This window comes from Giraffa tippelskirchi, chromosome 12 (assembly GCF_054371585.1).
Source record: "Giraffa tippelskirchi isolate mGirTip1 chromosome 12, T2T-mGirTip1v1.2.pri, whole genome shotgun sequence".
NCBI lineage: Eukaryota > Metazoa > Chordata > Mammalia > Artiodactyla > Giraffidae > Giraffa > Giraffa tippelskirchi.
Genome location: NC_137286.1, coordinates 42849998 through 42877340, shown reverse-complemented (window position 1 = coordinate 42877340; position 27343 = coordinate 42849998). Strand labels below are relative to the sequence as shown.

At 42.3% G+C, this 27343-nt stretch overlaps 1 protein-coding gene and 1 long non-coding RNA gene across 5 annotated transcripts in view; one reads left to right on the top strand and one right to left on the bottom strand.

The window, feature by feature from the left end:
* Positions 1–27343, bottom strand: part of ADAMTSL3 (ADAMTS like 3) — a 349114-nt gene that overhangs the window by 79406 nt on the left and 242365 nt on the right. For all 4 annotated transcript variants that reach the window (XM_081546775.1, XM_081546777.1, XM_081546776.1 and 1 more), the window contains 4 exons: positions 26042–26171; positions 20114–20306; positions 19841–20020; positions 8368–8521 (listed from right to left, as the gene is read on the bottom strand). In XM_081546775.1, the coding sequence (XP_081402901.1) occupies positions 8368–8521; positions 19841–20020; positions 20114–20306; positions 26042–26171 (657 nt within the window). The remainder of the gene's footprint in view (positions 1–8367; positions 8522–19840; positions 20021–20113; positions 20307–26041; positions 26172–27343) is intronic.
* On the top strand, positions 970–23594 carry LOC145528454 (uncharacterized). Its single transcript, XR_014070436.1, has 4 exons — positions 970–1020; positions 21971–22085; positions 23191–23293; positions 23416–23594. It is a non-coding gene; the product is annotated as an uncharacterized LOC145528454 (long non-coding RNA).

Genomic DNA, 27343 nt, shown 5'->3' with positions numbered 1-27343 from the left:
CAAAAGCATGCTGGGGAGTCTGCAGGTGACAGGTGGTGTTCAGCCTTGGGAAAGGACTGGCCCATGGCTGGGTTAGCCACACAAGTAGCCCAGCCGCTCCCTCTGGCTGCATGCCCATCTGCTGGAAGGCAGATCCATTCCCAACCAGGCCTGGTTAACCACTGTTCACACCAGGTATAGAGCAGTTCAGTGACCAGGTGTGCCAGGGCAGTGCTCTTGGACCCAGGCTCTGCTAGGACGTGGGCCAGTTTCTCTCTGTGACAACTGTCAGTTCCTTCGGAGCAGTGCCTGGAGCCTGGCATCCTCTGACACAGCTCTTGGGTAGGAATCTGTCTGGTTTGGGGTGACTGCCTCCCTCTGCATTTGTATGTGCACCCAAACTGCCGAACCAGACAAGCCTGAGGAGACAGAGTGTGGACAGGAACCCCTGGCATCCTACTGGGGGGCTGTGGGCAGTGTGGGGATACCAAGCCATGCCTCCTTCTCTCTCATGGCACTGTATGTGAGAAACACCACATCGTTCAGCTTTTCTATAAAATGAAAAGCTCTTCCTTCTGAAGGTCCTCTTTCTGGCCTCTGTGCCAGCCTTCCCTGCCCAGTGCCCAAGGCTGTTTACATGCTCGTGTCCTGCCGTGATTCCAGTTGTATCCCTGACATGACTCTAAGCCTTGGTGCCACACCAGGTTTCTGCCTCGAGCCATCCTTGCTGGGTGTTTACACTTGTCTCACCAGCACTTGACTCCTGCCACTCCCAGATGGGCTTTGGCTGCAAAGCAGCCTCTAAGTCGTCTTATTCCCATGCGGGTGTCCTGGCTCTCAGAGTGCAGCCTGCAATTCTTTAAGGCAGAAACTGGAGTCGCCTCGATTCCTCCCTGTCCATTGGTCTGCTGGCCCTTCCTCTCATTGCCTCACAGGTCCATGGGATTGTTAGTGTCCATTACCAACTCTGCAGGTAGTGATGTCACATTGGTAGCAGGAAGCCACATGATGGGAGAATCTATACCACAGAAATCAGCAAAGGTAACAAACAACAGCTCCCTCTCCCTCCTCACCACCTACCTTGTCCCAGAGTTGCTTGTTAAACACAGACAAACACACCCTTCTCCTCTGGGCTCCCAACTCTAGCCAGGCAACAGATACTTAGATGGGACACCTGAAATGTTAGAATTCATCCTCACCACTTCTGTCCTTATATTTTCTCACCTAGATATTGTCATATCCCCTTGACTAGACTCTACTTGCACATTCAAATTTTCCCAATATATCTATGTGCACAGCACTATTTACAATAGCCAGGACATGGAAGCAATCTAAATGTACATCAACAGAGGAATGAATAAAGAAGATGTGGTACATGTATACAGTGGAATATTACTCTGCCACAAAAAGGAATGAAACTGTGCCATTTGCAGAGATGTAGATGGACCTACAGACTCATACAGAGTGAAGTAAACCAGAAAGAGAAAAACAAAAATCACATAATATCACTTATATGTGGAATCTCGAAAAATGACAAAGATGAACTTATTTGTAAAGCAGAAATAGACACAAAGGTAGAGAACAAATGTACAGACACCAAGGGGAGGGGGGTGGTTGCGATGAATTGGGAGATTGGAACTGACATGCATACACTACCATATATAAAATAGATAACTAATGAGAACCTAGTGTATATAGCACAGGGAACTCTAGTCAATACTCTGTGGTGACCTCAATAGGAAGGAAATTTTAAAAAGAGGGGTATGTATGTATATGAATGGGTGACTCACTTTGCTGTACAGCTGAAACTAACACAACATAGTAAAGCAACTATGCTCCAATAAAAATTAATTGAAAAATATATCTATATAGCCATCCAAGTAAATAAAACAAAATAAAATCTGACTATGTCATTTCCTTCTTTGATAAAATCTAAACACCTCAGCATGGGTTTCAAGGTGCTCTCCAGCCCACTTCTCAAACATTCTGTTTCACCATAACCCATTTTCAGCCTCTGTTCTAATTCTACTGAAATTTTTTTGTCAATAAAAACATTTGTTTTGCATTTTATACAGAACAACCTGGAGTCAACAGTTACCCAGGAGTCTACACACAGTATTATCCATTTCATCTGGGGATCAGGGATCCACACAAACACAAGCAGGACTTATGAGGGAGGAAGGGGGCACAGCAAGAGTGTATTTTTGATTCTTCCTTAAAAAGAAAAAGCAATAGAACCTTCCAAGTCTTGAAATTTGTGCATTGTGAGGCTTCTAAAACAAACAGGGTACTGGTAGCTCTTGGGGAAGGGGCATGATAAGAACCCTGATAAACAAAGGGATATTTGCTTGTGGCAGGGGATGAGAAGGGAGGTTGACTATTTTTCATGCCCTAAGCCCCAGCACCTGGTATTCAAAGGAGACCATGTCCAATCTTAAATCATTTTCCTGTTCAGAAAGAGGCACTGGTACTCCTGGGATGAGGCCATGAAGACATCATGCTGGTCATTCCCAAGTCCCTGTTCTACAGCCCAAAGCATATTAAAGGGGAAAAAAAGGTCACAGGGTAGTGGTTTGTGTGCAGTTTCCCAAAATGTCCCACTCCATTTGACATCCACTACCTTTGTCGACACTGCTCTCTCTTTTCTCAGACTGTCTTGTATCCTATGTGGGTCTAATGATCGGAACCATCTTTCAGAATTCCACTCAAAGCTTCCTCCTTTATGAAACTCTCCTTCACATCCCCTAGAGGGATCGAGAACTTCTACATCCCATTACGACATCACTGGCACTTTATTCTTCTTATTTGTTTATGTATGTCTCTCTCCTACTGGATTATGAGTTCTTAGAGACCAGACAATGGATCCTTTTCATTTTGTATCATAACATCTAAAACACAGTAGCATCTGAAGAATGATTGTTGAAAGAACTGATAATGAAATACTACCATCTGACACTGAAAACAATATCTGCCCAGGCAGAGAGATCATCTCTGTCCTTAGGGCACTGCATACTGCCTGGTACATAGCAAACTCTTACTGTTTATTGAATGAATAACAAATAAAGGACAAGCAAAAGATAAAATACATGTATGCTGTTGGATGCTGCAGGAGGTAACAACCAGCCCAAGAAGGGTGCTGGTGAGGCAGCCTAGTGGCTGGCTGGATTTCCAAGGGCTGCAGCTCTGTCAGGCAGGCGGAGCTGGGTGTTCCTGGAAGCTGAGAAGGCCTAGAGGAAGAGCAGAAGAAGGGAAGATGATAGTCTGAGAGCTGAAGAGGCTGGTACAAGGAGGACCACCAGGAGCTGGAGAGAAGTGAGAGGATTCAACTTAACCTGGGAAGGGGATAAGGCATACTTTTCTTGACATTTTGGGGCTTCCCAGGTGGCTTAGAGAGTAAAGCATCTGCCTGCAATGCAGGAGACCCGGGTTCGATCCCTGGGTCGGGAAGATCCCCTGGAGAAGGAAATGGCAGCCCACTCCACTACTCTTGCCTGGAAAATCCCACAGACAGAGAGCCTCATAGGCTATAGTCCACGGGGTCACAAAGAGTCGGACATGACTGAGCGACGACACGTTTGTTTGGTTGGTTGGTTGTTCTTGACATTTCAGTCACACAGGACATGTCTGGGTGCCTCCCTGCCCTCAACCATTTTGATGTCAATACTTGGATTAAAAATAAGAATTCTTCACCAAAATTCAGGAACCCTTAAACCAGGAGCCATCACTGAAAAAAAAAAATCTAAACTCAAACATTACTTTCTTCGGATGCCTGATTAGAAGCCAAGACAGGTAGACATTTAATAGCAATCTGAGACTTTTAATAACAATCTGAGGCTGATCTAAGCCTGACACATTTGAAAAGCATGTCTTTGAGTATAACTCATTATACTTGCTTTGGGGGCCTGTATATGAAAAAAATGTCCAGAGTTATTGCCTAACTACCCCATATAAACTCATACCCTAATGATCCAGAAGACACAACATTAGTTACCGTTACATTTTACCCCATCTTAAAGCTATGACAGGAATTAAAGGAAGGTGGTAATGACATTAAAAATAATATTTTTGAGCCTACGGTATGCTCCTGGCACTGCTTCTAAGCACTTTCTAGGCATTAATTCTCAGAACAATTCTATGGGGTAGGTATAATTACCATTCCCATTTTATTGATGAAAAAGGCTCTGTGACGAGCCTCACAGAGATTGAGTCTGTGTCAATGTCACATGACGAGATACTGAAAGAAATGAGATTAGACTCTAGTTGGCTTAACCACAATGTCAATACCTTTTGGAGATCAAAGAAATTGAGAAATATTATAGAGGGAGGTAGGATTTGTTCTGGTCCTTCAAGAATGGGAAGAGTAACGGTCACTAGATATGGCGAAGGGAAGAATTTATGGGAGGAAAAGTTGGACATGGGAAAATGCAGGGAAGGTTTGGGGAGAAGCAGGCAGGGGCCTCTAACTGGAAGGACTGTATGGTGCACCACTGGCCTCCAGGGAGAGCTCAAAACATCTTGCCCACCTCCACCCTCCCGTCTTCACCCCATTGCACATCAGAGGGTCAAAATGAAGAGCAAGAAGATTCACTCCTCCAAAGAGGATAGTTTTCACTTAAACTCAAGGCACTGATTAGGACACATTTCTAAAAATGGAGCCTTGAAAGGGAATAAAGATCACAGCATAGTCAGGCTTGATTTTTCTTGTCTTCAGACCCCTTCCATCACTGAGGGATCAGGCCTAAAACGAAGACCATACATTTCCAGTATGGTGAGCAAAGCAGGTGGATGTGATGTGAAGGAGAGAGGACAGTAAGAAGGTCACTATGCTATGCCACAAGCCTTGACATTTTTAGTGGAATAAAAGTGAATCCATCCATGGAGACATGAGAACTTGGGAGTTAGTACAGTGATTAGGAAATAACTGCTACGATGAATTTCTTGGGAGCTCTTAGGAACAGGAAAAAAATCCACATATTATTGCCCAGGTAAATCAGATAGTATGAATATGAAGTATGTCTAATCAGGATAGTGACGTTATTTTCTTTAGCAAATCCCAGCAGCTCAGGTCAGGGAACTAAAAAAACAAGCCAACAAAAACCACCTCAAAGTAGGTGCTCACCCATCAGGGTTGAATGAGTGGGGTCGTTGAGGCAGTGGGTTAAGGAAAGGCATAGAGATCTGACTGCAGCATTGGTTAAGTGCGTGATGACGACATGCCAGCCAAGAGGAGTGGTTTCTAGTGTAAGACCAGGAAGTCTTGGGACAACAGTGCAGAAAGGTCACAATGAAGCAGTAACTAAATAAGCAGACGGTGAGATGGGGGCAGGAGGAAGAGCAGAAAGCTATTTGAGTACCGAGGAATGAGGAACGAGGATGGGGGAGTTAGGGTGTTTGTGACGGACATGTACACTCTGCTGTGTTTAAAGTGGATAACCAACAAGAACCTCCTGTACAGCAAAGTGAACTCTGTTCAATGTATGCAGTGGCCTGGATGGGGGGGAGTTTGGGGGAGAATGGATACATGTATATGTATGACTGAGTCCCTATGCTGTCTACTTGAAACCATCACAACATTGTGAATAAGCTATACCCCAATACCATGGTGTCCCTATGCCAAGGTGTGATGGTGGTCAGGGAAATTGATCATGTTGGGGATTAGGGACATTAGGGTATGAGAAAGTCATCAGCATGGGTGCAATTTGTCCTGGATGTTGGCAAATGTCAGAGAGAAAGAATGGACCTGTAGTGGTCCTAGAGAAGGTAGAAAGGATCCTGCGGGTCAATGCACCTGAAGGTGGGGGCTGTGTGCGTGCTGTGAGATGACAGAGAGAATATGGTGCAGAGGCAGCAGGGGGAGGATTTGAGTGCCAAGCTCATCCCTGGCTCTTTCCTGGTGGTGGGGAGAAGAGGATGCCATTGTTTTCGCAAGCCAGGGCCACTGATCTCTGGGGATGGCATGAGGCCAGACGACAGCTGAAGTGGGGGCCCAGCTCAGGGTGACTTGGCTATGCTGGGAACACAAATTCCTGTCTCTTGTCTGCTTCTATGACCTACATGTTGGCAAGCTAGACAATGGTAGGGAGTCCTTTATTTTTTCTCCCTAAAACTTATCTTTTTGCTCTGCTTTCTACTGCATGTCAAAATAGTTTATAATTGCATCTGGTACCACACCGCATGCCCTAATAACCACAATGTATTCCTACATGTTACTCTGCTATTATTTTAGAGAAAACTGCCACAATTTAATTTCACTCTCCTCTAAGGTAGTTTATGGTCCAGCCTCATTGCTATGCAACCATCCACAATCAATAAAAATCAGACAGATAAGCAGCCTGAACCATGACACTGCACCATATACCACAGACATTCTTAGAATCCAGGACACTATAAAACTTGGGATCTCAAAGTTATGGAATCTCAAAATTTTTAAGATTTAGTCTTAAAGAATTCCCAGGGGAAGGAAAATGAATGTTGTCCACGAATCACCACACAGAGGTGGCTTAAACCATGGGCCCAGGAATCAGATGGACTCATGGTCAAGGAGGCCAAGAGGCCCAACTGACAGCCACGGGCCCTTGGTCAAATCTTGGACCTGCTCTTCGTCTTGGGTTCCTCATCTCTCAATGAGGATGACACCTGTCTCACAGAATTGCTGGGAACTAAATATGATGATACAATAATGCCTGCAGGGAAGTTCACAGAGTTAGTGCTCAGTAAATGCTATAAGGCTATGACTTTTTTAAAAAGTCATTATTGTTTTTCTTACTTTGTTTTGTAAGTTTCTTCAGGAAAGTTTTTGGTAAACTTAGTAGCGTGTGTGTGTGTGTGTGTGTGTGTGTGTGTGTGTGTGTGTACATATATATTTCTTTTCCTAAGAAGCATTAAAAATAATAGCTACCTTCTGATTTTTTTCTTACCATAAGTTCAGGAGGGTACCTGAGGCAGTTAGTGTTCCTTTTTATGTGAATACTTAAAGACAGTGAGAAACAATCAGGACCCTATCCCAGGGTCCCCAATGCCTGGGCCACAGAGCAGTACCGGTCAGTGGCCTGTTAGGAACTGGGTCACACAGGTGAGTGAGCAAAGCTCCATGTGTACTTCAGCTGCTCCCCATCGCTCTCTCATCACCCCCAGATGGGACCATCTACCTGCAGGAAAACAAGCTCTGGGCTGCCACTGAGTCTGCATTATGGTGAGCTGTATAATTATTTCATTATATATTACAAGGTAGTAATGATAGAAATAAAGCGCTCAACAAATATAATGGGCTTAAATCATCCCCAAACCATCATTCCTCATCAGCCGTGGAAAAACTGTCTTCCACGAAACTGGTCCTTGTTGCCAAAAAGGTTGGGGACTGCTGCCCTACTCCATTTCTCATGACCACACTGCTGCCCTATTTTCAGCTACCATAGGGGCAGCCCTCCACTCATTTTTTATCACCCTCCTACATGAAACATGCATATGCACATGTACCTATACTAATTCATGTACACTGAAGGTAGAGATGACTACTACATGCATTTGAGCTTTTGGATATAATCAAACCATAATATTAACTCTTCATACTCAGCTTATTATTTATAATAAACTGAAGAAGTATCTAAACTGTCACCTTTAAAAGCCAAAGCTATTTCACATTTTCATCCTTGCTGGTTTTAGATTATTAGAGTATCCAAAAGAAGAGATACTTGAATATTTAAAAATACTTAGCTCATCTACTTTAAATAGGATGAATCCCCACATACCATTAGCAAAGTGAATCAGAAAGTACTTCACTTAACTTATGGTTGCCAGGGGGAAGGATGGTGTAGTTAGGGAGTTTGGGATAGACAGGAACACATTGCTATATTTAAAGTGGATAACCAACAATGTCCTATGTACAGCACAGGGAACTCTGCTCAATGTTATGTGGCAGCCTGGATGGGAGGCGAGTTTGGGGGAGAATGGATACATGTATATGTATATATGGCTGAGTCCTTTTGCTGTCCACCTGAAACTATCACAACATTGTTAATCAGCTATACACCAATACAAAAGAAAAAGTTTCAGAAAGGAAAGTATTTCAGCTTGACTTCTACTAGGAACACTCATGAGTTCTAAGTAGGGGAAATCATGATGAAGCAGAGAATATAAGGAAGTGTAAACCCAAGTGAGGAAGCTTAGGGGTGCGTTTGTTAAGAGGGTGGGCATTTCTTCAAGCTGACTTTTCTTAGAGTTGTACCTTGGTCATCAATATTATACTGTTTGCCACTGATAACAACGCTGAATTCTGCTTGATTTGCTGTACCTACAGATTAGAAATGAGTTGCTTTATGGAAAATGAAGCCACTGGAAGTGGAGAATAGAATAAGCAGATTCCACAAAGTGTGGACTTTCCATACTTACTCCTGCACACAGGCATCTGGCAAGATCTCACCAGAGGGGGTCCAGAAAGATGCCGGCACAGCGTCTCACTGAGGGGGACCCGACGGCCTTTAGCCGTCAGCTTCTGGCACATCTGCTGTCTCCGCTGGGTTCCAACACCACAACTGACAGAACACTGCAATGAGAATGGTGGTGACAGAGTCAAGTGGAGTGAGGACAGACACACGTCCCTCTCAATAGCTACGTCTCCCGCAGTGAAACAGGATGTACGGGTGTGCCAATTAGTAGGCAGTTCCTAGGCCTGAACATCTTTCAGAATATGGAGACTTTCTCTCTCCCCACCATTCCCCTGCCCTCCCCTCCGCCTTTTCTCTTTTCCCTCCTTCCCTTCCTCCCTTCCTTCTTTCTTTTAAAAAAAATCTATTTGTAAGGTGGGATTCTGTGATAGCTCAGTTAGTAAAGAATCCACCTGCAATGCAGGAGATGCTGGTTCAATTTCTGGGTCGGGAAGATCTGCTGGTGAAAGGATAGGCTACCCATTCCAGTATTCTTGGGCTTCCCTTGTGCCTCAGCTGTTTTGTAAGGTATGAGGCCCATTGTTTTTTCCAATTTTACTGAGATATAATTGATATATAACATTGTACTCGTTTAAGGTATACAACATAATGATTTATATATGTATATATTGCAAAATGATTACTACAATAAGTTAACAGCCAGAATCTCACATAGTTACAAGGTTTTTAACCTTGTGACTGAATATTTTAAATGAATGTTTATAATGACATAGTTTTGTTATAACATGAAGCAAAAAAATTTCAGAGACAGGATAACATGTATATTTTAAATAAATACTAAAAGCCCAATGAGATACCATTTCCCATTTCAAACCCATTAAGATGGCTATTATTTAAAAAAAAAAATAGATGTGGATAAACTGTAATGTTGATGCACTGCTGATGGGAATATAAAATGGTACAGCCTCTATGGAAAAGTCTGTAGGGTCCTCAAAAAGTTACACAAAGAATTACCATATGATCCAGTAATTCCACTTCTCGAAAAATAGCCAAAAAAATCGAAAGCAGAAACTCAGATGTTTGTATACCAATGTTCACAGTAGCATCATTTACAACAGCCAAAAGGTGGAAACAACCATACACCACTTGGCCTTTTATGTCTGGCTTCTATGACTTGACATAATTCTTCGAGGCTCATCCATGTTGCAGCAGGTATCAGAATTTCATTCCTTTTTTATGGTGGAATGATATATGTATATACCACATTTTGTTTATCCATTCATCTGTTGATGGACATTTCGATTACTTCCTTTCTTCTATCTGAGATAGTAACTAATTTTTAGTAATTAATTGCCATGGGATTCTGGGGCCTTGTAGTTGATGCCTCATTTGTTTTTTACCTATTTATTTATATAGTAAGATGACTTTGCTTTTTAAAAAGTAATATAATACAGATAATAACGTGGTGTCAATTTTGTATGGGGACTAGACTTATTGTGGTGATCCTTTTGTAATGGATACAAACATTGAATTTCCACGTTGCACACCTGAAATGGATATGCCAATTATAGTTAAAAAAATGGCATATACCCATGACCAAGAATTGAAGAACTAGAAAAGCATAAAAGGAAAGGTCTTTTTAAAAAAACACCCAAGCTGCTATACATAAAATAACATTGATATGTGATAATCATTGTGTGTTTAAAAATGATAGCTGATAATCATAATAATGTGTGTACATGTAATTTTAATTTAATGCTTTACTACAATTTTATTAGGCATATTAGGAAAAAATGAAATAAGATGAAAAGAGTTCAAGTAACTAATTCCCAAAAGAGCTCTCTGCAGTTAAGGAAGATGAAAGAAACCAACAAGAGATTCAGGTGGTTATTGGGTTGGCCCAAATGAACTTTCTGATCAGCCTGATATTGTTACTGGTATATTCTGACATCCGAGAATATCTGTTGACTCACTGCTAAGAAGAGGGACAGGCACATTCACATTCCTTCTCACCCACCTCTTCTCTCCAAACATTCCATTTGTTTTTGTTAAACTATTTAGCTAATGTCAGGATTTTCTGATATTTATGTTCTGTTCTGAGATGCCAATATTGGCTGATTAGCCTTAACTCTGCCCTTAAATGAATTTATGATTCATCTTCTGTCCTTTTTCACCAGTATCTGTGTCTTTCTGGATTTTTTACTGTGAGTCATCTTGGTGTGTCTTCTTGGCCCTGAAAGTCTTGATCCCATACCATAAGACAGACTTATGCATGGATGATCTGACCCTCTCTGTTGCCTTTCCACATGGAGAAAAAAATGAAAAGGAAAATACTTGGGTCATAGTTCCTTTTTTAAAAAATTTATTTATTTAATCTTTTGGCCATGCAGCATGCGGGGACCTTAGTTCCTTGACCAAGGATCGAACCAGTGTCCCCTGAATTGGAAGCACAGAGTTTTAACCGCTGGATGGCCAGGGAAGTCCCTTTCCTTCCCTTTTGAACTGTGGCAAGTTTCATTGCTGGCATCTAATGCTACTGTGAAGATGTGTGAGGCCAGGCAGATTTTTGTTGTTTGTTTGACTTTTATGCTCAGAGGCCTTTTGCTCTTGTTTTTTTTAACCCATGAAGTTCAGCACCTTATTTGCTGGCTGTGTCTTAGTGGGTTATATTTTCTTGGCACATAGTATGCCATTCCAACCTGAAGGTTAAAGCTTTTATTAGAGGAAGTTAATTCTCCTTATTATCTCTGAATATTTTTTGTTCCACTTGTTTTGTTCTTCTCACAAATACTGATTACACTCGTTTAATCTCCTCTGCCTTCCATATCCATCACTGCCTCTAAAAACCAATTTTACATCTTAACTCTTTTCCATATCATTTTATATGAGTCATTTCAGCTTATACACCATAGCTCTCTGTTTTCAGTCGTTTTATTTTTTGTTGCTTGTAGAATAACTTTTACGTCTGCTATATAAAATTTTTCTTTTCAGTTTTTTCCCCTGACTATTCCAAGTTGTCTTTTCATCTCCTTCTGTTGACTTATAACCTCTTTTTGAACTCAAATCTCATTTTAGAGCCACTCCTCCCTCCACCCCCTCCACCCCCCCACCCCCCACCCCAGGCCAAGATATCATGACTATAATTTCCTTGCGAGTACAGAGACCATGTTTTGACAGTTTACTCTGGCTAATATCATTGTGATGCTGTTGTTCATATGACTCTTGCTCCCTGTTCCTTTCCCCATGCCCTGAGTTCTTTCTGATCCTTCACTTTCCCCCCTTTCAGTTTTGATGCTTAGTTTTTATGCTGGAGCTTTAAATGTAGCTGGCTGTTTGTGAATAACATGGGTCGGGGGATGAGCTAGGGCGTTTCCATCAGTTTGTTGTCTTCCACAGTCTGTCATCAAATTTTTATTTCCTCCGCCCACATCTCTCTTCCAGCTTTGGCATTTGAAGGGCTAGGGTGACTCAGGGAACAGTCTCTTAAGTAACTGTAATCACCCAGCAGGCATCCTTCATGCCACTCCATCTCTGCAGCCTTCCTAGGCTACAGGGCCTCCACACATGGTCTCTCTTGCAGCTCCATCTGCCCCACAGCCCTGGAGGGACATTCACGGTATTTTAAGGGGCGGCACATGGTCCCCCATCTAGTGTCTATAATCAAGAACTGTTGAGCAGGCCTTTTAGGACTCTCACATTTACTCCTCGGGAAATCTACCTCCTGCTCGTGCCTGAAGAAATATTTGTCAGCCCTCAGCCTTCTCTCTCTCATTTTGGTTCAGATTTTATGGTCTTTGGCAGGTGTGTTTCATAATTTATAGTTTGGGCTTGTGGCTGTTTCATTGTTCATTGAAGACAGAGTGTTCTCTCTCTTTCATTATCTTTGTGGGGTTTTTTGTTGGGTTTCAAAGAAGGGGAATGGAATTTTTTAAATGCTTTTATTGTTCTCTTCAACAGAAAGCCCTAATTATTAATATTTTTTCAGTGCCAAGGGAACCTTTTTGTAAGCTTTTGAACAAAATAAAAATTAACATTCAGCAACTTATGATGTACATTAAATCCCCTACATAGGAAAATGTTCGGTTGCAAGAGCACATTCGTAAGTCCAATTTGTTCCTAAGTCCAACAAGGTTACCCTAGGTACCCAACTAACACAATCAGCTATATAGTACTGTCTGTAATAATAATAAGTTTAGAATACTTTTCACACAAATAATACATTAAAAAAATAAAACATTTTTAATCTTACAGTACAGTACCTTGAAAAAGTTCAGTAGTACCACTTACATCACTGCTGCTTTTTACGCTTGCTTCCAGACATCCTGGGCTTGAAATAAAGACACTGCACAACTGTATTCTACACAGGACTGTACAGGACTCTACACACAAGCACAACCAGTTGTAGAGGAGGAATGCATGCGACAATGTACATCAGACCCGTGAACTAACTTACATGATTGGACATGCAAATACACATTCTCATCTTTTAAAGTTTTCAACTTGAAGGTTTGTATGTAGGGGATTTACTGTATTTTTTTAAACAAGTCAAATCATCATCTAGGAGTTTTCCATATAATATAAAAACAGTAGTTAAATAATTGCCAATCACCATTCGCAAGCCATTTCTAATGATCAATATTTGACTTTTTATCCCCACTATGAATGGGAGGATCAGTTGCAAACCCCTTTTCTAGATGGAGATCTCACATGACCTTGTGTCTGCTAAGTTCAAGGTTAGCGTGCCACTTGCACAGGTGCACAGCTGAGAGAGTGGAGATGGCAGAATCAGTGTCATTAATTATAAGTTACAAAACAGCGACTTTATGCCAAAGCTTTGTGATTATTCAAAAGAAATATGGTAGATTCCTCTAGAAGAGCACATGCAACTTTGTAACTATTTGTCTGTGACCTTCAAATTGGAAGGTCTGTTGGGCAGGATATAAAATCCTTGGCTCACATTTTCTTTTATTAAATATATTGCTCCACTGTTTTCTACTGTGATGTGGCATTGTTGAGAAGTCTGATGCTAACCTGATTTTCTTTCCCTAATAAGTGATTTTGTCCTTTTGCTGAGAGACAGTTACACATTATTCTTTGCCTTTAAAGTCCAGTGGTTTTAGTAGAGTATGTCTTGATATGGACCATTCTGGGTTGATTTTTCCAGGTATGTGGTGTGCTCTTTCAATATAGTGATTTGGATTTTGTTTATAGTTTTGTTCTGTTGTTTTGGTTTTCTTTTCTCAGGACTCTAATAATAGATACATGATTTTCTTTCTCTGTTTTTTACAGCCATCATTTTTGCTTAAATTCTTTTTATTTTTCTTCAGTTATTTTCAATTCTCTCCTTTCTTTTGTTTCTCTTATTACACTTACTGCATCTGGTTGTTCTTGTGTTCCTTCTAGTTTAGTCTACGTTTCTGATTTTCCCCCCTTAGTTTTCTAATTCTTTCCTGAACCCTGTCAGCTAATTTTTCACATCCCCCTGTTATTTATTCACCTCATTTCAGAATTTTTCTATTTTTGATTTGTTTCTATAGATGTCTTAGTTTCTTTTAGCTGATTTTATAATAGTAAGTCATATTTTCACCCACCTCAAGGTCAAATTTTCACTATGTTGCTATGTTATTGATACTTTTTTCTTGGGGTATCCTTCTATGGAGTTTGCTGTTGGTCTTGTTTAAATGAAATAGATTTTTCTCTGTACTTTTGGAATAGTGTAAGGGGGTGTTCAAGGGAGTTATTTCACTGTAAAGACTCCTTCCTCTGGTGCTGAAATGAAGTATTCAAGGGTTTGGCCACAGTTTTGAAACTGACTCTTCTAGACTCTTCTACTCCCAAGGAGCTGAAAGAATTGAACATCTTTCCTTTACCCCTTTGCTCCTTTTCAGCTTGGCTTAACATTCTGGCAGGTTTTATTGTGCATTTCTACAGTCTTAAGGATGTGAATTCCTCCAGTGCTCTACAATCTTCTTAATGCCCTGAATGAGTTTGCATGATTTTTCTTGCTCTAAACCACACACAGGAGCCTTGAGTCTTCTCTCAGTTTCACTGATTATCTCAGACCTATATGCTAAAGGTTCTTCTATTCTGGAATAGGAGTACTTTATCGTGGTGATATTTCTCTGTTCCATGGCTCTATCCTTGTTTCTTCTCTATTAAAAAAGTCTCTAACTGCTACACTTGCTATTACATATGGTTTGCCCCACCCCCCATACCACTTCCATTAAAGTTACTATCTGTTATCTTTTCCTTTCTTTTGGCAATCCCAATTGCCCTGTTCTCTGTTTGTTTTTTTTTTAACGAGAAATTTTGGAATATTAAACAACTATGCTGCTATCATGATTTTGCCTCACTGGAAGCCTAAGCATTTTTAAAGGAACTGCTATTAACAATATACTCTTTGATATCAAGGTATTCATTTTTCCATGTTCAGTTACCACTTAAATGCTGATGATTCGCAAAACTATAACTTTACTGTAGATTTTGTGTGAGCTACAATTCTTTATTGATACCTTTATAGATCCTCAAACCACACCCATTTCAAAAATCAACTCATTTTCTGTCCTTTTCAAGTCACCTTCCAAGCATGCATTTCCTTCTCTAATTGTTAATATCATCTTTGTCCATTAATTACCCAAGATAGAAATCTAGGACACTCCTCTTTTTTTTTTTTTTTTTTTTTGCTCATTTTTATCAATTCAATTACCAAATTTGCCAGTTAGTTCTGCTAAATCTCACTCAAAACTACCCATGATTATTGATCCCAACTGCTCATTATCTCTCATTCTTTTTATTTCCATTTTCATCAGACAAGGTCCCTCAAACTCTAGGTTCCTTCTTCTTCTAACACATTGTTCATAACTATTGTCTAAAAACTCTGCCTTTTATTTCTCTATTCAGACACCACCTACCATGCCCTCAGTGACTGTTAGGGATAAATCCAAAGTCCTTCACAATCTGGCTGCCACCTCTCCTTCACCTCTCACCTTCCTCCATTTCTTTAACGCATCCTATCTTAAGCCACGTAAGATTGATAAGCTCACAGCCTGTCCCTGTGTATATACTCCTGTCTCTGCCTAGGACACTCTGCTGTCTCACTTCCACACATCTGGCACTCATCATTTAACACCCAACTTGTAATCTACATCTTCTACAACACTTTCCTTGGACCCAGGGAGACTTAAATTTTCACATAGTTCTGTAGATGGGATATCTTTATTTGTCTTACATATTTTTTTCATCTGTCTGCCTTTGAAGCCTATATTCTTGGTTGTGTCAGATTCCTGGTACCTTGGGCAATCAATCATGAAAGTGAAAGTGAAAGCTGCTCAGTCATGTCCGACTCTTTGCAACCCCATGGGCTGTATAGTCCATGGAATTCTCCAGGCCAGAATACTGGAGTGGGTAGCCATTCCCTTCTCCAGGGGATCTTCTCAATCCAGGGATCAAACCCAGGTCTCCCACATTGTAGGCAGATTCTTTACCAGCTGAGCCACAGGGAAGCCCAAGAATACTGGAGTGGGTAGCCTATCCCTTCTCCAGCGGATCTTTCTGACCCAAGAGTCAAACTGGAGTCTCCTGCATTGCAGGTGATTCTTTACCAACTGAGCTATCAGGGAAGCCTGCAATCAATCATAGCAGTGCTCAGTAAATGACTGTGAGGATGCAGGGCTGTAGCAACAGGCATATTCAAGTCAGAAGAAGCTTCTACAAGTCTCTTTATTTAAGTCTACAAATAAGGGCATTTCCATCCTACATACCTGCTTATCAGTAAGCTGAAACTGTCTTATTGATAAGATAGTATACGTGTGTGTGTGTGTCTGGAAAACACTTTCATGCAATTGTGTGCTGGTACATATTTTACAACAGGGTTCATGGAGAAAAGGGCCCTGATTCTAACATTTGCCAATTTCTGTGGTGTAAATACTCCCATCATGGCTGATGTCAAGCTGTTATTAGAATATCACTGACTACACAGTAGGAAGAGATCACAATTGGTTCTCAAAAGCCAGTACGAACTGGCTCCAACACGTGTTGGAGTACTCCCTTCAAAAGTCATAAATAAAACATCTATTGAAAACTGGAAAGCCATGTTTGGAAATTCATGTATCCTGGGCATATCTTGAGCTGTATTTTGTAAAATGTCTCATGTATAGAGACCATTCCCTTTTTATTTAGCATATTTCAAGAATTGAAAGAGTTGGCAGGTATAGGTAGTTGAACACAGGAGGTGAACTCACAGGTGTTGGAAAGACAGTACTACATGAACAGAGACAGGAAGTAGGTGGGGAAGCTGGATGGGATGAGGGTGTCCTTTTGCCTGAGGACTTTCCTACTTGAAGAGCTAAGGATAAGGTATTGAAGAGAAAATCAGAAACTGTGTCCAGAAACAGAAAATCACCTATACAAGTCAGAGAAGAAGTCACACCACAGAATCATCTCTGGAGGGTAAATGTAGTGATAAAAATCAAAGGGTCAAACATTGAGCTTTTTGAAGATTTGGAAGAAGACAAACCAATACAAAACATGCAGTCAGGTAAATAGGAAAAATAAAAAAACACCAAGGAATATCCTGAAGGAGAATGATGAAAGTGGATGAAATGGCCAAATGCTCCATCGAAGCACAGAGAACAAAGAATGAGGAAAGGCTACTGGATTTCAGGCAGGGGGAGGGGCCACAAGACAACTTTTGGGATGACTGCCCCATAGAAGAGTCAACGCTCCTTTCTTGTACCTACAAAAGCAGCATAAAAGTTGAGGCTCCTTTCTACATAAAACTTGGTTCAGATCTAAGGAAATCAGGGAAAAGGAATGATACAATGAATGAACAAAGCCCAAACATGCCATGAACAGAGTGAGTGTCTGGGATAGAGGACAATTACAGCTGCAGCCTGAGAGGCCTGGCATGGTGAAAAATGGAAATTCTGGTGTTGCTTTTTGGTCTTTCTGGGACCAGGGGTAGTGGCCGGTTCCAATGGGGAAGGGACACATCCAGAACCATGAAATGGATGGCTGCCCTGGAATGAGCCATCCCATGGCAGAGGGACAAGTCTGGCAGAAAGCTTTAGGGAGGGTGGCAATTTGGCATCAGGATCTCTGCCAAAACAAGGCAACTCAGAAATGAGAGAAAATATTAAATATCAACAGAAAAGCTGAACCATGCAGGAAAATACAAACTGCATGGCAACACATGTGCCTGACTGGACCCAAGTCTGAACACCAGCTCTGCCCAGCTGTGACACAGGCACACCTGCTCCTCCTCCAGATGCAGGTTTTCTGGAGATGTGGCCTTGGCTGGGTGCAGGCAGATGTCTTTATTGGGCTTGGGCTGACCTCTTGGAGTGTGCACAAGCTTGCTCTTGCCTCCATGATGGCCGCCTAGGAAACTGATCTGCCTCTGGTCCAACCCAGCTCATGTGGATAATCTCCTTTGTCTCCTTTTCTTCCTCCCAACAAAATCCCTCCCAGTGAATGACTTTTCCTGTCCTGTTAGATAGCCTGAGTTTTTCTACAGATCACGACCCCAACACACTTTAACATGTCTCCTGTCTTTGCAAAGACACGTGAGGAAGAATGTTTACCTGCTCAGAGGTCTGCAGGGCCCAAGGACCTGTCAGCGGTCTCATGGCCACTGACTGCAAGGACACTATCAGCCAGATGAGAACACCATATGGGTGCTCAGGAAGTAGCTTCCCATTAAAATGCGATAAAAAAAGCTGGGTCATTATGAGTTAGATCTGATAAATGCTGTATGACTTTAGAGACTAGAAGACTTCAAAGAGGAGGGAAGCTCAGAGCTGGGCCTGGGGGTTTGAGGGTATCAACAAGAGCAAAGACACAAGGCAAGCCTGAGTCAACACAGTGATGGATGTTCATTTAGTGAAAGATAACCAGCAACTGCAAATTCCATCATTCACAGAGAGAAGGAACAGTAGAGGAAAGTGAGGGTGTCACCGCCTGTCTCTCCTTTCTAAAAGGCCAGTGGGAAGAGTTTGTTCCAGTAAACAAGATGGAACTGTGAAGGCCTCTGCTTTCTTGGAGAAAAGAAGAGATGAGGGCACATCCAGATACAGGCGCCTGGTTTCCACACCACCACTGCTCATACCTCGTCTTTCCCTTTTCCTGCCTCTTCCTCTTGGGTTATGGCAGCATGTGCCCAAAGACATTACTGCCCAGAACAATCCCTTCTGTGGACACACTGAAGGGTTCAACAACTCTCCCAAGGAGAAGGGGCAGGTGAGGAAATGCTTCCCAAAGGGTACTGTGCCTGACAGCACCTGGGGAATCTCATTCAAACGCAGATTCTGATTCCTTAGGTCTGGGTGGGACTTGAGATCATCATCTCTTACAAGATCCCAGCTTCCAAAGAGATCCCTGTGAGGTTGGGGTTGACATATACACACTATTATGTGTGAAACAGACAACTAATGAGAACTTACTGCATAGCATAGGGAACTCTACTCAGTGCTCCGTGGTGACCTACATGGGAAGGAAAACAAAAAAAACAGAAGGGATATGTGTACACATATGGCTGATTCACTTGGTGGTATAGCAGAAACCAACACAACATTGTAAAGCAACTATACTCCAATAAAAATTTTTAAAAAGAATAAGCAAGACTGGAAGAGCTGGAATAAGAAGAAAGGGGGCTGGGATGTGAGTCCCATCCGTTCAAGGAAAGCCCCACAAGGAACTGAAAGTTGATTTTTCAGGCAACAAGGCCTTTAGGAGTTGACTTGATAGACAGAGTGGTGGGAATACTATGAGATGTTAAGACAGTTTGGAGAGGGGGAGGATGGTACAGAGGCAGGGAATCAGGTGGGCAGTGTAATACATAAAAGAGAACCTTTGCAATAAGGTCAAAAGGCAAGGATTCTGTTCCTACTTCACAGCCTATTTTAGTTATTTGGGTTTAATTTTCCCCTCTTGAAAAACAGGCGTTGCTACTAGACTATATTAAGTCCTAAATATGCACTAAAATGTTAGTTTGGAATTCTGCTTATTGCAATTAATGTGAGCTTGAGAGGATAAAGAGTAAATTCAGCAGTGGTATCAATGGAATGCAGAGGAAGTAAAGGTATGAAACATTTTCAGAAAGTTTAAATGACAGGGTTTAATAAATAATTCTATATAAGGAGACATAAGGTAGAGAAGAACGAAACCAATTTTGAGTTAAACCTGGGATACAATGACTTTGGTTCTCCCAAAAGACAGAAGTCATGGGATTTGGTGTAGGAGAAATATGATGAGTACAGTTTAAGTGATATTGAGTAAACACTGAAAATGAATCATTATGGGTGGGTCTAGAGGAGGGCACTCACACAACCTGGAGAATAAATGTGTCCTGAAATTCTGTGCCCTGGACATTCCACTCACATCAAAGGAGCCCCAGCTCTCATCTGAGGGAGGACATACTGAAAGGCTGAACAGGAGGAGGAGCAGAAAAGAAGGGGCTGTAAAGTTGGGATGGGCCTTACCTTGGACCAGTCTCCCACAGTCCAGTGTGGAGGACAGTCTGTCCTGGCACAGGACTTATGGGATGAGGCCCTGGGTCCTTGGCACAGTTTCTCGGAGAGATTCAAGAAGCTGCCATCCGTTAAGAGCTGCCGACAGGTGACCCTGCGATTCTGCGTTCCCCCTCCGCAGGTCCTGGAACACTGGGAGGACACAAGGAAGTGAGTCCACGGGCTCAGCCCTCTTCAGTTTAGTGAAACACAGGGCTCTTACGATCATAAGCCTGGCAGCCATACCTGCTGCCACTCTTCAATATGCCAGCTAGGAGGGCAGTCAAACTGGTTGCATGCTTGTAAGGCATGGGGCTTCTCATCTCTGCATTCCTCAGGGGGGGAGGGGGACTCCCCAGGGTGCAGGCAGTACACTTCTCGAGTCTGGATGCCAACGCCACAGGTAGCTGAGCAGGGTCCCCAAGAGCCCATGTGCCACCTGTACCAAAAAAACAAATGGGCAAAATTCACTGTCCAGGGGACTCAGCGGGACACCCAGAGCATGGACACCTGCACGCTCCTCTCTGGACTTCCAGACTCCACCCTCCATATTCACAGCATCAATAAATGCAATTAAAGTGCAGAAATACAATGTTTAAAGGCAAGACATGTCAGAAAAGTGCTTAAAGATTTCACCTGTCCAGGAAAATCTGGAGTGAAAGAGAAGCAGATTTCTCTCCATCCTAGCCTACCACCATATATCATTAATAAAATCTTGGTTTTGTTTTGAATAGAGCCCCAAGGCAAGGATGATTTATATAAGGTGTCAAAAGAAATTTTAAATGCTTAAAAGCACACTTCAGGAAATTTTCAGGGCACCTGGATTCATTATTTGGAATATCCCTAAGAAAATTCTTTTATGTTAGGATTGGATTTACAGCACATATATATACATAATGTGATTCCTTTCCAATAAGATCTTGGAAAAATCAGGTTTTCTCATGAAACTTCTGTAAAAATGAAAAACCAGGGCAGTTGCTTTGGGTACATATTTCCAAGTTGCCTTCAAAAATGATTCTCTCAATTGAAGCTTTCGCCAGAAGTAGAGAGAGCCTGGCTTCTACAGCCATACCACCGCTGGACCGTATCATTTGAAAAAGGCTCTGCCCATCTGATGGGTGAAAAATTATATACAATGATTATTTTAAAACTTGTAGATATTTAATTATTAGTAACCATGAATCTTACCCCAGCTGTAAAATATTTCTCTAAGTTCCCGGCTTATCAAAAAGACAAACTTTAACAAGAATATAGAGAATTTAATAATATATTTGAAAATTTTGATGAATTAGGTAAGCTATTAGGCAACTACAAAAAGTTCTTTTGAAGAAAAGGACTAGATTGTGCTAATTTTGTGATTAAGTTCCTACAAGTTTCTAAGAAACAAATGAATTCTTATGTTACTTAAAATGTTCCAAGGTAAAAAGAGGATTAAACTGTAAAAAAAAAATTTGATTACAATCTATGATTATATATTCTTAATTTTAAAAAGAAAGAAATAGAAATTCTAAGTAACAAGCATATTAATCAAAGGATTAAAATAATACACAGTATGAACATTCATTTGGAAGGACTGATGCTGAAGCTGAGGCTCCAATACTTTGATCACTTGATGCAAAGAGTCTACTCATTGGCAAAGACCCTGATGCTGGGAAAGATTGAAGGCACAGAAGAGGGTGACAGAGGATGAAATGGTTAGAAAGCATCACCGACTCAATGGACCTGAATTTGAGCAAACCTCAGGAGATAGTGAAGGACAAGGGAGCATGGCATGCTGCAGTCTATGGGATTGCAAAGAGTCAGACACAACTTAAGTGACTGAACAACAACAGCAACACACACCGTGAACTGAACATTTGTATCCTTCTCCAAACTCCAAAGATTCCAAGAATACTTATATTATTTTCCAAATTGTTCTTATATTTTAATTTCTTCTGTAATGAATTCATCTTTCACTTGGAGAATCTGTGAACTATCTTCATTAGCATTAGATTTTTTTCATATGCTTTGGAATGTCATTTTGCAGGCTCAACTGGAAGGGGTTTTCTCTCCCTCCACCTCCTTTAATACTTTTCTCTGTCTCTTAACCCTTTCTGTCTACAGTTTGGTTTGCCTCCACCGAGCCCTCTGGGGTATCCAGGCTAGAACCAGGTCCATGTGGATAATGTGGCATAGAAGCACTATGAAGACACTGACCACCCAACCACTGAGCCAACAGGTAAGCCAGGCCTGGATCTGCTCCCAGGGCTCTGTTGTGTCTGTCTTTCATCTTCACAGGTGAGTAGCTTCAGGTAAACAAAGGCGTCTGGTTGTGGTCAGCAGCAGCTTTTCTTTCACAAAGAAGTAAGGAATATGGGTCCTTTTCCATGAATTAAAAGAAAGATGCTCAGTCTCTGTTACCCAGAGGATCTGAACTCTCACTGACCCCAATGCTGTGGGGCTAAAGTCCAGTTCCACTCACCACTTCCCACTTCTGTTCCTTTCCCAGCCTATGTAGTTATTTTCACCATTTCCTAGGTGTGATGTTTCCCTTTTTTATACTGTAGCTATCACTGATCTGTATTTGGAGCAGAATGTGAAATTAAAACATGATCTGAATTGGAAGTATATTCGTTAACCTATTAATTAGGCTGCTGCTGCTGCTGCTAAGTCCCTTCAGTCGTGTCCGACTCTGCGACCCCGTAGACGGCAGCCCACCAGGCTCCGCCGTCCCTGGGATTCTCCAGGCAAGAACACTAGAGTGGGTTGCCATTTCCTTCTCCAATGTATGAAAGTGAAAAGTGAAAGTGAAGTCGTTCAGTCGTGTCCGACTCCTAGCGATCCCATGGACTGCAGCCTACCAGGCTCCTCCGTCCATGAGATTTCCCAGGCAAGAGTACTGGCTGCTGCTGCTGCTAAGTCGCGTCAGTCGTGTCCGACTCTGTGCGACCCCATAGACGGACAGCCCACCAGGCTACTCCGTCCCTGGGATTCTCCAGGCAAGAATACTGGAGTGGGTTGCCATTTCCTCCTCCAGTGCATGAAAGTGAAAACTGAAAGTGAAGTTGCTCAGTCGTGTCCGACTCTTCACGACCTCATGGGCTGCAGGCCACCAGGCTCCTCCATCCATGGGGTTTCCCAGGCAAGAGTACTGGAGTGGGGTGCCATTGCCTTCTCCGAGTACTGGCTACTAATCTACTAATATATAAAGTTCCAGTAGCTTTAGGGGTAAGGAAAATCACCAATAATAGATACTCTGACGACTATCAGACCACACAGCTAAATAAGTAGAAGGCTTTTGTTGCACTATTAAAACAACTCAGCTTAACTATTTAATTTATTAGGAGCAACTATGGGATGGTCAGTCTTTCAAGAAAGTATATAACTACTAGAATTGATTGGCGACATAAGGGACTGGAAGGGGAACCATTCTTATTCAAGAAACAGGTAACAATTTCTTATTAAGAGACAATGAACACAGCATTTTTTGTTTTAATTCAAGACCTGGGTAACAAGTTGGTACAGCAACATTTTACTCTTGCCTTTTGTCTCCCCACCTCCCTGTCTAGCCATGTTGAGTCCTGTCACAGAAGAAGAAGGCTCTTCTTGGACTAGTGGAACCATTATGTAACCCTGCCCGTTTCTCTCTCCTGGAAAAAGCAAACTCCATAAATAGCAGACACTCAGCAGTTAAAGGACAGACCAAAGGGAGTAACCCCAGAAGAGCAAATAAACATACAACGCCCCACCTTGGAGAGTTCAGGCTAATACATCAAACACATTTGCCTCTGGGTAAATAAAGATCTACTGACTGTCCAACCCAATCTCACTGGTAAGTTTCACCCTGGGGTGATATTTTACTGCTATTGCCCTTGGAGTCAGTAAATATTTGTATGGAAAGTATTGTGCAACACCCTGTTCCTGTTATTCCTACACCACTGGTTTCTAGAACCTAAAACATTTTTGTAAACTTACCTTTATTTTGGCATCAACCCTTTGTCTCTGCTGGTTTTTTTCCAAAATAACTCTCAACCTTCAAAAACTTTATTAAACTTGCAACTTTGAAATGAGGAATAGTATTTCTCTTCACATAAAAACAGACCCTTAATTTTGCAAAGTGGCCAAGATATATTGTGTGCTGTATTATTCCCAGCTTGAAAGCTCTGTGGGCAAGACTGCTGAGGCAGATTATGTGCAAGACCCCTGGCTGAGGCTGAGTGATGAGGAACCTGCTCGTGGGCTGGTGCATGAATAAACCAGCACGCTCCCTTCAGTAGCATAAAGGGACAGTTTCTAGATCTGTAGTCAGATCTTGCCCCAATTTGATGAGCAAAGGAAGGATGGCACTGCAAACCAAGCTCAGCCCTGCCTTGGCCTCCTAGGCAGGTCAAGCAGAGGCTGGTATTTTTATAACTAAAACAAACCCTGAGCATTTCAAAGGACTCATGAGTAGACATGAGGATAATTGGAAAAATACTAGGCAGAGTCCTGCAGATGTGAGTGAAAAACGCAACCTGAAGCATGACTCAACAATGAAAGACTAGAGCTGAAAAGCACCTTGGTGATGATAAAGTCTAACACCTTTCATCAACATTCAGATGAAGAAACTGGGCCCTAAGAGCCAAGGGACATGTCTGAAGTGTCCTGATGGAGGCAGACTGGCCTCTACTCCATGCTCCAGATCCATTCCCACTTCTCTCTACATTGTTAAGACACATCCCTATCATGCATCCAAGGTTAGGATCCCATTTCACACTGTTGACTTCATATACCAGGGAGCAGGGAGCTGCTGATCACTTTTATGGGAGAGTATTAGCTTATTTCATGGATAAAGGCTCCAGGCAGAGGGCCAAGGCCCAGAAGGCATGAATGAACAGGAGCATGGGTCAAAGTGAATAATTCAGTGTGGCTGCTGGGCAAGTTCAAGTTCCTCTGGATGTGTGTGAGTGAGCATGTGTGTGTATGCCTGGTTTCCTGTAGATGTGGTCTCCCCAAGGATGAAGCTGGCCTCCTCCAAGACTGAGCAGGTTAGAGACCAAGACCCACAAAGAAAGGACCCATCTGCAGGACAGAGGGGCATGGATCTCCAGGATGCCCTCACTCACTGGATCCTCACCACCAGCACCCTGATACCACCAAGGCAGGACTTTCTTCCTCACAGCCAACACACCTCATGGAATCAAAATCAGAACGATCAAGAGACTTCCAGAAGCACAAATTATTTCCTGAATAACCATAAAAATCTATCTTTACTCCTAGATATAACAGACATAATAAATGCCCTCAATTGCTTAGGATCCCAGATATAATTAAACTTACATTTAGTGAATGCAGGTACCTAATTAAATGGGTGATATAATTACTAAGAGGCAGAAAGAGAATCTGGCAGTGAGGAAGAGAGGAGGTGACTGGGAATGAGCTTTCAACTTTTGGCCTTAAATATATCACACAAGAGGGGTCAAGATTATACAGCTAAAGGATAGAGAAGAGAAAAAACTGGGGGCTGGATTTTGGGATGTCTTGTGAGAAACTAGTGATGCTGAGTTATAATCCTCTGTAGCTAACAATAGCCAGGGACAGAGAAATATGAGGAAAATCTACCCTTCCTTCTGATAAAAATACCCAGCATTTTATAAGGACTTAAGAGAGGAAGCAGATTAATTTTTAAGGTCAACCTTTCAGGCCAAGGAGACCAAAAATAAGCCAACATCTCCCACTCTTTGGGGACTCTTAACAGTACACCCCACAATCTGAGATCTCTGGCACGTCAGTGGGAAGGGCGAGAACACACTGGTGTGATTTCCAGGTAACAAGTAGGAGATCACTCAGTTATTCCACAAATATGGACTGAGCACCTTCTGTGTACCTGTGCTAACTTGACTTCAGAGCCTGTGTTCCCTGATGTAGCTTCAGGCAAAGAAGTAACCCTGAAAGGACAGACATGGGACAACAAAACTGCTGAGCTCATGGTATTGCCAGCAGCAGCCAGTTCACATTCACTGATGTTTGATGCAAACAAAAGGCAGGGTAAAGGGGATTCCTGCTTAACCTGGCAGTATTCATGTATCTTAGTGAGAATCTGGCTGGCACATAGCTTGAACAGAGAAGGGAGAACTCTGATCTCCTTGGGTGACTCCCCCCTCAGTCTCAATACACATGTGTGATTCTCTGCAGGGAGCAGAAGACAGCACATACCTGGGTGGGCAGGGCTCTGTGTTACAAGCCTGGCTCATCGCTGGAGGGCGGTGGACCATATCACACAAGGTGTCATTGACCGTCTGCTGCGTCTGGAGGTGTAAGCACACTGCAATGGCTTCTTGACGGCCTGGAGGTTGGAAAGAGGAAAAGAAAAAATGCAAATGACTTAGAATGACTCATTGTGGGCAAAAAAGAAAACAGGGTCTTTGAACCCCTCATTCTTAAGCCACTGCCCTCTTGACTGTATTGCTTGCCTGAAGGATGCATTTCAGGGTCCACATGGAGCAAATGACTGTCTTTTCCAAAGTCTCCCAGGCTCTAATATTTCCTCGGTCACTTTGTAAACTCCCAAATGGTCACTTTGAGACGTCAAGGACCACCCCTGAGACCCCATCCACCGTCACAATGATCTGCGCTTCAAACACACTCAAGGCCAGGAGTTCCTGCAAATGAATCATCCGCATGCTCCTTCCAAACATATACAATAATTTCCCTAAGAGAAATTTTCATATCAGCTCCTAAAGAATAACACTTTCTCACATGAGTGGAATCAAACAGTATTTGTCCACGCCTAATGTGTATACTGCACTGCAAGGAGATCAAACCAGTCAGTCCTAGAGGAAATCAACCCTGAACATTCACTGGAAGGACTGATGTTGAAGCTGAAGCTCCAATACTTTGGCCACCTGGTGTGAAGAGCCGACTCATTAGAAAAGACTCTGATGCTGGGAAAGATTGAAGGCAGGAGGGGGAGACGACAGAGGACAAGATGGTTGGATGGCATCACTGACTCAATGGACATGAGTTTGAGCAAGCTCCGGGAGATGGTGAAGGACAGGGAAGCCTGGTGTGCTGCAGTCCATGAGGTTGCAGAGAGTCGGACATGACAGAGCAATTGAACAACAAATATATATTGGGATTCATTTTTAAGGTTAACTTATAGCATGGTCAAATTCATAGAGTCAGAAAGTACTTTGGTAGATGCCAGGGGCAAGATAGGGGTGAGTAAGTGTTAAATGGGGACAGAACTTCAGTTTGTGCTCAGTCGTGTCTGACTCTGTGATCCCATGGGACTGTAACCCGCCAGGCTCCTCTGTCCATAGGATTTCCCAGGCAAGAATACTGAAGTGGGTTGCCATTTCCTCCTCCAGGGGATCTTACTGACCCAGGGATCAAACCCTTATCTCCTACATCCCCTGCATTAGCAGGCAGATTCTTTACCACTAATGCCACCTGGGAAGCCCCTTTTGTATCCAAGGGGTTCCAAAATGCAATATAGCCAACCAGCTTCCCTGTTCA